Source organism: Engystomops pustulosus, chromosome 4, assembly GCF_040894005.1.
Source record: "Engystomops pustulosus chromosome 4, aEngPut4.maternal, whole genome shotgun sequence".
NCBI lineage: Eukaryota > Metazoa > Chordata > Amphibia > Anura > Leptodactylidae > Engystomops > Engystomops pustulosus.
Window position 1 is genome coordinate 147,811,804 of NC_092414.1, and position 13,295 is coordinate 147,825,098.

The following is a 13,295-nucleotide window of genomic DNA, read 5'->3' on the forward strand; positions in this document are numbered from 1 at the left end:
TGGACCAGAGCCAAGCCTCAGGAGAGAGGTGGATGTGGTGCTAATCAATCCAAACAGCCACAAGCCTAAACCTGTGCTCAAGAAAGACACAAAGACACAATCAGCTCCTGCTAAGCTAAAATGGAAATCTCCCTCATTAGAAAATCATACATGTTAGTTATACTTTAAGTTTTGAAGAATCAAAAAAACACAAGTGTTACAAATTCAAGACACCCTTTTTCCATTCAACATTTAACATTGTCCAGAAATTTCAGAATTATTAAAGTATTTCATTATTTATGTGGTAAAGAATTAAAAACTATTCAGGAAAGAACCATCTCCAATATTTACCATTTTTTAACTATCATATGTTAAAGATAAAGGTGAAAAATAATTCAGAGAAAGTTTTAATTTTTCCAACTGTAAATGTCTTATTTAAAGAGAAATCATCCAGATTATCAGGTTTAATACTAACCTAGAGGTAAGATATCATCAAGTATATTATCGGAACTTGATATGAAATTTGCAGAGTGAGACTAGGACACTTATAGGACTTCTATTACAAAAAAAAACCCTAGAAATACTCCGCTCCTTATCTTGATCTCAGCGCTGTCCTCCACCAGTCTTCACATGCCAGGATCACCTAGAAAAAAATTATAATTATCCGGCAGGAGAGCGTGAACAAGATGTCCGGCCCTCTGAGCTGCTAATTAGGCACGCCCTCGTCACCCTTCCCCCTCCCATGCTCCCAGCATAGAAGAGGGAGGTGGCGAGGGCATGCCTATTTAGCTGCCCGGAGCACCGAACATCTTGTCCCCTAAGTATTTTTTCTAGGCAATCCAGGTGTATCAAGACTAGTGGAGGACAGTGATGGATCTAGATAAGGAGCGGAGGTAAGTATTCCTAGTTTTTACTTTTCCAAAGTGGTAGATTTCCTTTAATGCAGAAAAAATCTACTATACCAGGTAATATCAAAAAGTGAAGTCAGCACTGAAGAAGTAAACACTGGCATCTGGCCAAGGTAGATCCATGTAAATGAAAAAATGTTGCTGTAGAACTTCCAGGTTTAAAATCAAATTTTTTTTTATTCCAAATACATTATAAAAAACATTTAGCAAACATGTGGTAGGAAAGACACCACATGTGTGCTACGTGGTTTATGATGTATTTTGAATAAAGAAGAAGACGATTTGGATTTGGAGGGGCCACAGTAACATTTTTTCATTTATGTAGAACACTTGATGGGTTTTTTTCTGGGATTCCCTGCCAAATTTTGATAATGTTGACCTATTTCCAGGGTAACTTATCAGTATCTGACACTGGGGGTGTGACATTCGGATGTCACAAGATTAAAAGATGGAGATTCAGTCCATGCGCCTAAGGGTCGTCATCAGAAATAGAATTTGCCTCACAGACCAAGAAAACTCTTTCAAATCTTAATGTCACCAATACAGTATGTCAAGAAAATTATTACAATACAGGTAATTTTTAATTTAAATTATTGCTTTTATCCACTAACATAAATTCTGCTTCATGTTCACTGCCTTTTATATGTAAATAGTTGTACACTGTTATAATAACCTGAACAGAATTCTCACCTCTCTCACTTTCTCAAGCGCAAGGGTTACAATATATGAAATGACAATCCATTCCTGAAGTGAAGGCCATCGCTCCATTTTCACCAAAATGACATAGTTGAATAACATTAGATATACTAAGTAGGAAATCTGCAAAGAAAAAATATATTTTTATTCCACACATTTATGGAACAGTCATTAGATAAATATTGTAGAAGGGTTTATATATTGTATTGAATGGATTAACATGAATAACTGAATATTATGTGGATTGTCAAGGTGACTTCAAACACAGCAACTTATATTAAATGTACCATTGAATTGTTATGCTGCTTTTTAACTAAAGCCAGAATTGTATCCAGTCAGAAGCAGTATTAGTTCTTCCCCTTTATTTCCCATTTAAAACCAATTTTGGCTTTGGCTCCATTGGGTTTTCTAGTATTATTGCTGCATTAAGATGTTACTTTAAAATCCAAAGTAGTTTATGGAAAGCATTACAAAAATATTTTTTACACATGTAAATGGGTCGCATGGTCTGAATCGGACCCAAATGCTCCTTTAGTTGCAGAATTTTGTGGTGCAGTGGACACAGTGCAGCCGTACCAGAAAACTAGCACAAACACTTCATAAATACATGTACAAGCTGTTTTCACTTTATTTTCAGTGCAAAGTCAGAGAGAAAACTGGCCAATGTCCACTTAACATACAAAGTTTTCTAAATTTCTTTTATGGTTCAGTGGTGCACTATAGGAAAACGTGCTTGGGGAAACATAAAGTTATTTGTTTTGTCCTTGATCTGTTGATGTGTAATCCCCCTTTAAGATGATTTGCAAAGCATTACTGAAAAGGTCAAAAGGGTTTAACACGGATATCACCTCTGAAGTCAATTCTTGTTTGACCCAAGAAAACTTCACAGACAGCTAAAGAATTCCTTCAACATTGCTAACCCAAGCATGCAATAAAGATACTCCCTATATAAAGTAATATGTTTTGCGCTTGTAATACATGTGCCTATATCTATACATATATACATACAGGCAGTCCCCGGGTTACGTACAAGATAGGTTCTTTAGGTTTGTTCCTAAGTTGAATTTGTATGTTACTTTGATCGGGTATATTATATCAAAAAAATTTCTTGTCCCTGTGACGATTGGATTTTCAAAATTTGTGCTGTCATGGGAACAAGAATTATCAATAAAGCTTCATTACAGACACCTTACAGCTGATAACTGCAGCCTGGAGTTCCTCACCAGGGGTCATAGAGGGCAGAGAGGTTTATCTGTAACTAGGAGTCATCTGTAAGACAGGAGTCCTTCAGTTGGGGACCACCTGTACATATAGAAAGTTCTGACCAGCACAATATACAAACCCATATAAGGGTGGGTGCACTAAAATCAAACTTTTGGCCACAATGCCAAACAATATGTTTGGCGTAAAAGCAACACAGCTCATCACCCTGAACACACCATCCCCACTGTCATATATGGTGGTGGCAGTATCATGGTTTGTGCCTGATTTTCTTCACCAGGGACAGGAAAGATGTTTAAAATTGAAGGGAAGATGGATAGAGCCAAATACAGGACCATTCTGGAAGAAAACCTGCTAGAAGAAAAGCAAAATCTACAATGGAAGGTTCACAAATAAACGTGTCCAGTTGTTAGAATGGCGAAGTCAAAGTCCAGACCTGAATCCAATGGAAAGTCTGTGGAAAGAGCTGAAAACTGTTGTTCACAAACACTCCCCAGCCAACCTGACTGAACTCCAGCTGTTTTCCAAACAAGAATGGGCAAGAATTTCAGTCTCTCAACTATAAAAGACATACTCCAAGACACTTGCAGCTGTAATCACAGCACAAAGTGGCGCTGTGATTAACTTAAGGGGGACGAATAATATTGCATGCCCCACTTTACAGTGTATTATTTTTTACAAAAGTTTAAAATATCCAATAAATTTAATTCCACTTCACAATACTCTGCCACTTGTTGTTGACTCTTCACCAAAAAATGTCAATTTTATATATTTATGTTTGTGAAACTACACAGGCTGTTGCACTTAGGTAATCTCACTGCAGCACAGGAAGTTTTAGCAGTCAGTGGAAGGGAAAAAATGCTCTTTGCACACTGTAACAGCCTCTGAATCTGCAGCTCATTAGCATAAATTTAAAGATTATTTTAGAAGGACCTAGGCCATGGTTAACAAACATAAAAAGATAATCACTGACACAGTGCCTAGATCTATGAGTAAGTGGTTTATCCAATCTTGGTTTATCCAATCTTGGACGTGAAGGTGGCGGATTGGGGAAAATATTCACAAGTGCTAGCAAAAAGCTAGCATTTGCAATTATTTCAGGGCAGAGGCCATGATAAATATCCCCCATAGTTCTAAGCATGTTGCTGGTATCAAAAGGTTATTAAACAGGAAATCCGATGGTAGATTTCCATTAAGGGGTTAAAAAGAGGCATTATAGAACTTAAAATTAAACATGCTGAACACTGGGGTCCTTTTTGAATAAGATGGTGTGAGTGACCAACTTCTGTTAAAAAAACAAAACTCTTTCGTCAATGAGACAGTGACACCCCAGTAACTTAGATAACTATGATGTATGGTTCTTAAGTGTCTTAAGTATTCAGTTCACAAAATCCAGCAAACTGCTGGTACAAGCTTTGTGAATTTAGCATGCCCGTCTATAGTACACCATGGGGCACATTTACTAAGGGTCCGTCGGACGCATTTCCATCGGGTTTCCCGAATATTTCCCTGAATTGCACAGGAGTTTTTGGTGCACGTGATCGGATTTTGCCACATCGGCGCCAGCTTTCATGCGACACAAATCGGGGGCCTGGCCTTCGGACATCCCAACTGATTCGGACAAACAGCGGAATTTAACGAATCAATTTGTGTCACACACCGGGAAGAAGATGGTGAACTCCGGCAGACCTGAGCGGACACATGCAGGAAATTGGACGCACGATTCAGCAGTTCTGAATCCTTGACGGACAACGCACCTCGGGGATCGCGACGGGACGGGTAAGTGGATGTGACCTCATATGTTAAGTTTCCTTTAAAAATTTTTGTAAGGGAAAATAGATAGAATTAAAAAAGTGGCCATAGTAATTCGGGATCATTCAAAAATGAAATGAAACCTCCCTGTTGTCTCTTGGCTTTTCTTTCTTTTCCAGTTCTATATACCACTCTTTCTGCCTGATCAGGTAACATCCATGATGTACACTTACAGTCAGCAGTTTAAACATAAGGCACTTTAAATTCAACAATATTATTTTACTCACTGTATAAAACCAGAATTTGACAATTGGGGCATTGTAGAACTCATAGATCTTTGTACCAATTGGAATACTCCTTTGTTTTCTATGCCCGTTCTCTTCATCTCCTTTCCTGGAATTAGCATCCGCATTCCCATCCTATTAACAATGTTATCACAATAGTAAATTTGCTAAAAATATAAATGCAAATATTGTATAGAACACTTAATTCTGTACTTCTCACGGTGTAAATAGACAAACCATTGCAGTCAATATTCTAGCATATACTTTATACAGTTATGTGAGATAAGTCAAAATATACCTCCATGAGTAGCTTCACATTGCAAATGCTGACAAATAGATACTGTATAATAATACTAGTTCACTGATTTTGTTACTCCCGGTGCTGCCCTGGTAACATTTTGTCATTTGTCCATCTAAGGCTATATTCACACTAACGTGTGCCCGCTGTTCTGTAGTACAGCGGGCACACGTCGGCTCCGGGGTGAGGGGGAGGGGATGGGCGCCGCTCACCTCTGCCCCTCTCCATAGAGAAACATGGGGCAAGTGTGCAGCACCATACCACTCCCATACGGCGCTGTGCGCCCATTGCCATCTGTGGGGGACGTATATACGCCGTATATAAATATATGAATGTAGCCTAAGAAAATTTTCTTGGTTATGTGACAGAACAACATTGCACAATATGTCAACCCTACGACGGCAACACTAGAGCAAGTGCAATACTGCTGTAGTATCACGCACATAGGCCATAACCATGATCCCATAGAAGTAACTGGGGACGTGCTCTAGCCACTGAAACAGCTGGCCCTTTATGCCCTGGCAGTACATGAGGCCTTAGGTATAGCAATTTGGCTCCCTTCTTACCATGTTATCCTCTTCCTTCTCTTTTCCTTCTTCATATTCTTTTGAGGTATGAAACGAAAGGTCATCCTGGGACCGAAATTCCAGAAACAAAATAGTTGGTGGTAAAACAATTCCCAATATGACCTGAAATAAATAAAAATGCAACACTCACCATAACATGCAACCTGAAAGCTCTTTTAATAACTTCTAATTCACTTCTATTTCACTGCTTCTAAGCCAAGCAATTTAAAGATCATAAGACGGAAGACCTGCTCTGGGACCTAATGGCCTTTCTGGGGAGGAGGATGTAAATATATACTACAGGAAAACATTGTGGTATATTTATAATTTAATTTTCAACAACTGATAGGTTGGAATCCCCCATACCGTTTGGAGTTTGTATTACATTATAATTGTGGAGAAAGGATAGGTCATATCATTATAATTATCTTTCCTTTGGGATCTAATCCTGTTCCAAAGCTGCTTCAGAAGCTAGAAATTATACTGGTTTGTTATACAACAAATTGTACTTTTACACATAGCGAGATACACCTTAAAGTGTAATATGCGTACTCGTATCTTTGTGTTGTAAGGGACAGCAAGACAGAAAAATAGAATTGGAGCTGGACTTGAAGCACAATATTTTAGGTACAAGAGCAGGTAAAGACAACCTTCAAATAGAAATATCCCCTATAAACCACATCTAGTTATTTATGAAGCAGTTTGAAATCTTCCAGATCACATTCCTATTACTTTCATCCAGAAAATGAGCTCTGAAATTATATGCAAATTAGTTTCATAGAGTCAGCTAGGGGGAGAACTTAGCACTGAAGTCAAGCTCTCCCTGCTTAAGAACACTCTCTACTGTAATTGATGTCCCTATTTCCAAGACTACCACAAACCGGTTCTTCTGAAGTATACAGGAGAAGGAGGATGAGCCTTGAAAGCTTGACTTCAGCATTGAGCCCTGCTACTACAATTAATTTGCATTTCACTTCAAATTTGATTTTCTGCATCATACTACTACATTGGGCAAAAAAGGGAACATGGTCAGAAAGGTGGCTATCTGTTCTAGAAGGTATTGGTTTATTTTGCTGACAGTTTCCATTTAATCTCTAGCCTCTTCTCCTTATCCGTACAGACTTGTACACGTCTTTTCCTTTCAGAAACACTGCTCACTACAGGAGCAGAAAAGAGTAACAACAAAGGACAGAGAAGCTGTTTTCCTTAGTAATGTATATTTTAAAGCTCAGTCTTCTCATCTGCACTATTCACTTCTGAGATAAAAAGAGAAAACTTATGTAAATACCTTAGAACACTTTACTTTTAGCTGATGTCAGTGATTACAATTTATTCTTAATTTCTTAGTTTTTGATTTTTATTTAATTTACAGTTAATTTTCTGTGCACGTCTATTTACAAAGGCAAAGGAAAGAAGAATGCAAATGATGGATACCACATACAAACACTTATGTCTCATAATGTCTCAATGTCTCAAATGTAAAAAAACTATTTAATGTAATGTAAAAAAACATTTAATGTAAAAAAACAATACTGGAAGGTTAACAAAAGGCATGCAAAAATATGACAGAGGAAGACAGGTAAAAATAAACTGAAGCCAATGTTATTTTGATTATTCTGTTGCTTTCTGTTTTTTCCTTTTCAACAAAAGTATAGTATTCTATACTTCTATATAGTATAGTTTCTATAGTATTCTATATTAACTCATTAAATAGAAGACTCTCTTCTATTTTTCATTTCCGTTTTTCACTTCCTGCATTCAGAAAGCCATGATTTTTATATTTCTCAGTTAACAGACCTACCAGAGGCTTTGTTATCTGCAGGTCAAATTAGTTGACGGCTGCAGACACCTGTCCTGTATGAAGATGGCTACGCCTGTGAGTCCTCGCAATATCCCCACAAGGTCAATGTTTAAATGCAAGACACTGGGTGCTAGTTACTGATTGCATGCCTTTCCAGGGAAACATGTATGCAATGTCCAAGGCTATTCCCCGGGCGCTTGCGTTGGTAAATGCAAAGCAAGCCCCACGTGTGACCGCACCTAAAGTAAATTTATTCTAGTACTTCTTTATGTTACATTTTTAAGAGTTTAAATGTAATAATCTTCAACTTTGTGCATAGATCAGTGGTTAGCGCTATTAGCCTAAAGCTCAGGAGTCTTGTGTTCTATTCCAAACACACACAACATAAGCATTATATTGCTCTTCCTATTTTGTATAAATTTTCCTAGACCGTGTGGCTTACACGCAAATATAGTTTAATTAGTTTGTGATGAACAAGTGTGCATAACCGAGATTTAAGAAAGTGAGCATGTTGTTTAGCACTGTAGAATAGATTTGTGCTATATAATCAAAATAACCCCGTAGCATGATACATGTATTGTTGGAATTGTTGTTAAAAGCTCTCTCCAGCTGTGCTAAGACTTATATTAACCAGGTTACTTTGGAGTTATGCTTTTAATCTCTCGTTTATGTTTATACCTTAAGGCCTGGATTCTTCCGCATACGCAGCCGCCCCATCCACATATCTGTCAACAACATCTGGCTGCATGTGTGTGCTATAAAGTCCCGATGTTTGGCAGCTACAGCTAATTTCAGACAGGTAGAATTACTCCAATTCTTAAGTTCATAGGTCAAAAGTTTCATGGCAACTGTCTCATCATGTTTATAAGACTGATCCAAAAGCTCCACAGCCAGTTGGCCAAAATCCCTGAAGAGAGAGTCAAACATTGAAATATAATAAATGGGACAAATTTTCTATTAGCATAACATTATTATACAGTTATATGCAATACCATCAGTTCCCAGATTATAAACAAGACAGATTCTATAAGTTTGTCATTTGAATTTTTGTGTAAGTCGGAACAGGTGTGTTTTGTAGTGTAAGTCCAGACAAAATATGCTGTAACAACTGGATTTTCCAAAATTTTGGTTTTAAAAAAGTAGCACATGTATTAGTTTTCTAGCATTCAAGCCCTGAAACAAACAACCAGTAATTGAGATTATTTCCTCTTTACGCCATCTCCATGCCAAGGGAGCATGGAGGGGCATGTCCAGTGGTAGAGTGAGCCGATTCAGGGCTATCCTGCTTTGTATCTGCACATTCGCTAGTGTCCCCTTCATGCCTGAATGGTCACAAGCGTAGCACAATCCAAGCCCTGCCTACTCTACGCTGAATACACAAGGAGGCTCCTGATGTATCTGGGGTGTGCCCCTCATCATAGGATCAATGTCCCCCAAGGATTCACAATAAAGCTACATCATAAACACTGTTGATAACTGTTATAGTTGGTCATAGCAGCCTGAGGCTAAAGGCAGTAAATTACCTGCTTCAGCAGAGGTCACAGTGGCCAGAGAGGCAATTTTATCAGAATGTTCTTAAATTGGGGACTAACTGTGCAACATAACTTTGCTGCCCATACAGACAATTTTTGGGCCATCAAGTCTGTTGTAGATCAATGTTCCTATATATATTCACAATGTGAGGTCAGAAATTACTGTTTTATCAAAAGAGCAGGACCAATGTTGAATTTGGATACTTTATGCTGATTGGATCATAAATAACAGAAAGATATAATGAATCATACAGAAAAGCATACTTATATATATTTTTTTAAAACTAACTTTGAGTTGTTGTCCAGGTCCTGAGAGATGTCATCTACAAGGTCACTTTCAGAAGACTCATGAGCCATTGACTTGTATAGTTTGCATGCTACCAATGCTTTTGCCATGGTTTCTTCTCCACGCTGCCACAGAAATAAAGCCATCTTTTGCCTTTTCATGAGCACGGCCCAGATCATTAGTTCATGGAAAGGGTATTGGAATCGGCTAACCTCAGGATCATCCACATCAATATCAATTTCTTCCTCCTTCTTTTTCTTTTTTCTCTTCCCTTTTGTTGGAGGTTCATCATCCTAAAATTATTGAAGCAACTTATGAAATGAACTTATTTGATTATTATGATCAGATGATGCCTGTCTGTCCATATGTAGTGATCTAGCTTGTGTAATTTTGGATGTAACAGTTATTGTGAACAGTGTCATTAAATCCAAATATTCTACATAAATACTGCGTGTGTATTGATACTCAATCCCTTCCATTGAGGGGCAATTAGATCCTTGTTTGATTATTTTCTTAGCAGCTGCCCTTATGAAAATAATAATCATTATTATTATTTTCCCCTGCTTTTATTGAAATGGTAATATTTTATACTATCCCCTCACATTATATCTGTTTAGCTCTGTTAGCTGACATACTCCAGATACCAAGCTTCAGGTTTACAGGCTATTTATTAAATTATTTTATTCTGTTCCCTTATAAAGAATGGCTAGACCATCATACAAGCTGTTATACCTCTTGTGTCACCCATCCTCACAGATCGTAAGCTCTTATAACGCTTGTATCTTCCCTTCACCCTCATGCAAGCAGGGCCCTCATTTCTCTTGTTTCCTATGACTCTGACCATGTTATTACTCTGTAATGTCTTATTTTATTTGTATATGCTTCCTATAATCTGTAAAGCGCTATGGAATATAATGCTGCTTTATAAATAAAGATCATTATTAACAGTGGGGCACCAGTGTTTTCATTAACATTAACTCATTAAGTTGTTTTTTTAATTAAAGGGAACCTGTCACCAGGAGACCCATTTTTAGCACTACAAAGTGTTTTTGTATTAAAAATTGGTTTTACAGAAAAAAAGATATGCTATATTGTACCTTTCATTAGCATGTGCTTTGTGCCTAGGCAGTTGCCAAAAGGGAGGGTCTGGAAAGGAGCAGTCCCCCCCCCACCCTTGGGGAACAGCTACTCCACGTGACCTTTTCAAATATATGAAAACACCCATCACTGGGCTTAGTGACACCCCCTGCTCCTCTACAGCCAATCCAGAGTGTGGAGAGTTATTCATATATTTTAAAAGGTCACATGTTTCCCAAGGTTGGGGGGGGGGGGGGCTGCTCTTTTCCAGCTCCTCCCATTAGGCAACTGCCTAGTCACACAGCAGATGCTAATGAAAGGTACAATATAACATATCTTTTTTTCTGTAAAACCTATTTTTTTATACAAAAACACTTTGGCAGCGTATGTACTATGCTCTGTGGGTACTGGGGTAGTGCTAAAAATGGGTGACAGGTTCCCTTTAAAATTACATCTAGCACCACATTTAGGGTTGGTAGACTGTCACCAAATGCATGCTCCTTACATTAGGGGTTAATTGGGAGTCCTTCTGGCAGTTTCCAGCACGTCTGCTACCCCAAAATATCCAATTTTTCTGACAGAGCTCCTGCTGGCTCTGTCAGAAGATAATTTATGCACGCCCCTCATTGATATTCCCCCCAGGAAGGCCGGCCGCAAGTGCTGCAGACAGTCGGTTACGTCAACCGGTCGTCTAACCTTGCGCATATGCATGAGCTACCTCCCTTGCGTAGCCGGAGAGAAATGCGGCTGCGCAAGAGACACACACGTGGCTTCGTTCATACATCAGAGAAGTAGGAGGACCTCTGAAGTCACCAGTGGCCTTCCTGGGGGGAATATCAATGAGGGGACATGCATAAATTATCTTCCAATGGAGCCAAGAGGCGCTTGGTTAGTGGATCGATGAGCACCTCTGGCTCATTTACATAAAGTTATAAAGTGGATATTTCGAGGTAGCAGATGTGCGCAAAGTGCCAGAAGGACTCCCAATTAACCCCTAAGGTAACGAGCATGCATTTGGTGAGTAAACCACCCCAAAATGTGGTAGCAGATGTCCTTTAAATTGAACCTATTATCATAAAACTCCAGTCTGCAGAAACTCTGTATTATAGAGCATGATTACCTGAGCAAATTAATGTATAGTTTTGTGGCAAAAGATTTAGTGTAATCAGTCAGAGGTTTGGGACAGTGAAACTACGTGAGAAATGGCTTGTGTATCTTTCCTCTTATGCTGCATCAGTGAAATAAAGATATATCAAGGTTTTTTTAGTGGGTGCCACTCTTACTTCTATACTTTTCTATCTAGTCAAAAGGGTCGTCCTATAACTGATTGGCAGATATTTCTGTATGCATAGTCTTGCACAGTGGACTGTTAATCACTAGAGCCACTTCCATGGCTAAATGACAGTGTTTAAGCATTTAAAAGAGAGAAATCAATGAAACTTACTACACTGAATATTACCACACAACACTAAATACCAATCTGTTCAGTTCCTCCTGCTCTATAATGTACTATGTGCAGATTGAAATTAATTTTTGTAGTTACAAATAGCATTCAAATCCATTTGTGTACGGTCGACCAAACCCTCATGATGGCCATAAATAGAACATGTATTCATTGTTTCTGCTATCAAAAGTGACAAAACACAGAAATCATCACCTCCTTAAAGGCAAAAGCTTCTTTTGACTCCTGGACATACAGATGTTGTACAGTTATATGATCACTTGGAAGGGGATTTAGGAGAGGTCGTTACTACAGGAACCAATAAAGGGATGAGAGGCAGGGAGTGCTGACAATGATGTATGGACCTAGGGAAAAACAATTAGGAATGTTCCAAGTCACTTGAAAAGAGGTAAAGCAAATATAAATAAATAATTTAAGAAATATTTGGATATGTTCATTCTTCTGCATAACATGCAAATATATATATATAATTTCAATTATACTCTTTGGAATCTGCCCCTTCCGGAGTAGTTAGCAAACCAGACCAATTTTCACAAGGTGCCTCATGGGTCATTTAAAACTTTTATTTTGTCATTGCATGTATAGCATGACCATATTTACATCCTAGACTCCTGTATGTGTATACCATCTGGTGCTAAACTCTTAAATGCACCAATGTACACTAAAAGTGTTGTGAATTTTCACTACCAAATGTTGGTGTAACTCCAATTTCATAAATATTTTTACCAAGTTGTTATTTTGTCATATATGTGATTCTCACTTTCAAAACAAACAATTCCCATATTGTGCTGCTCAAGTTTTTCTTTCTAGAGCTATTGCATTTTTCTTTTCTAAGCTACTTGCCAGAAATAACCCTCTTCAGCATTAAAGTAGATGACAACTAACCGTCAATTATATGGTTCCCTCAGTTCACATATTACTTTTTGCTTTATTTTAAAGTAACTTATTATTATTATTATTTAACTTATCAGCGAATCCAGAGAGATTCCTACAAGTAAATCCACTGAGTTCTGCAGAGTCTATACATACAGGACCATATAATTATTAGACTGGCAGCTTCCATCACATGCAGGAGTATGAAGCATTGAATACATGGTAGAAACCAGAAGTGAAATAGTAATAAGAAGTGTATAGTCTGTGCTGTGTGAGCAGGGCCAGATTAAGGGTGGTGGGGGCCCCTGGGCGCAAACTGGTGGGGGCCCTTCCAACAATGCTTTTGGAAGTATATAGCCTTCCAGCCACCTGTAGTATATAGCCTGCCAGCCCCCTGTAGTATATAGCCTGCCAGCCCCCTGTAGTACGTAGCCTGCCAGCTCCCTGTAGTACGTAGCCTGCCAGCCCCCTGTAGTATATAGCCTGCCAGACCCCTGTAGTATATAGCCTGCCAGACCCCTGTAGTATATAGCCTGCAGCCCCCTGTATTATACAGCCAC

The 13,295-nt window shown here is 38.5% G+C and overlaps 1 protein-coding gene across 6 annotated transcripts in view; it reads right to left on the bottom strand.

The window, feature by feature from the left end:
- Nucleotides 1–13,295, bottom strand: part of TRPM1 (transient receptor potential cation channel subfamily M member 1) — a 144,364-nt gene that overhangs the window by 20,023 nt on the left and 111,046 nt on the right. For 5 of the 6 annotated variants that reach the window (XM_072148027.1, XM_072148022.1, XM_072148026.1 and 2 more), the window contains 5 exons: nucleotides 9,327–9,616; nucleotides 8,184–8,412; nucleotides 5,705–5,827; nucleotides 4,844–4,975; nucleotides 1,578–1,706 (listed from right to left, as the gene is read on the bottom strand). In XM_072148027.1, coding sequence (XP_072004128.1) covers nucleotides 1,578–1,706; nucleotides 4,844–4,975; nucleotides 5,705–5,827; nucleotides 8,184–8,412; nucleotides 9,327–9,616 — 903 coding nt within the window. Of the gene's footprint in view, nucleotides 1–1,577; nucleotides 1,707–4,843; nucleotides 4,976–5,704; nucleotides 5,828–8,183; nucleotides 8,413–9,326; nucleotides 9,617–12,057; nucleotides 12,207–13,295 lie in introns of those variants that run through there. The other variant, XR_011854980.1, reaches the window with a different exon arrangement.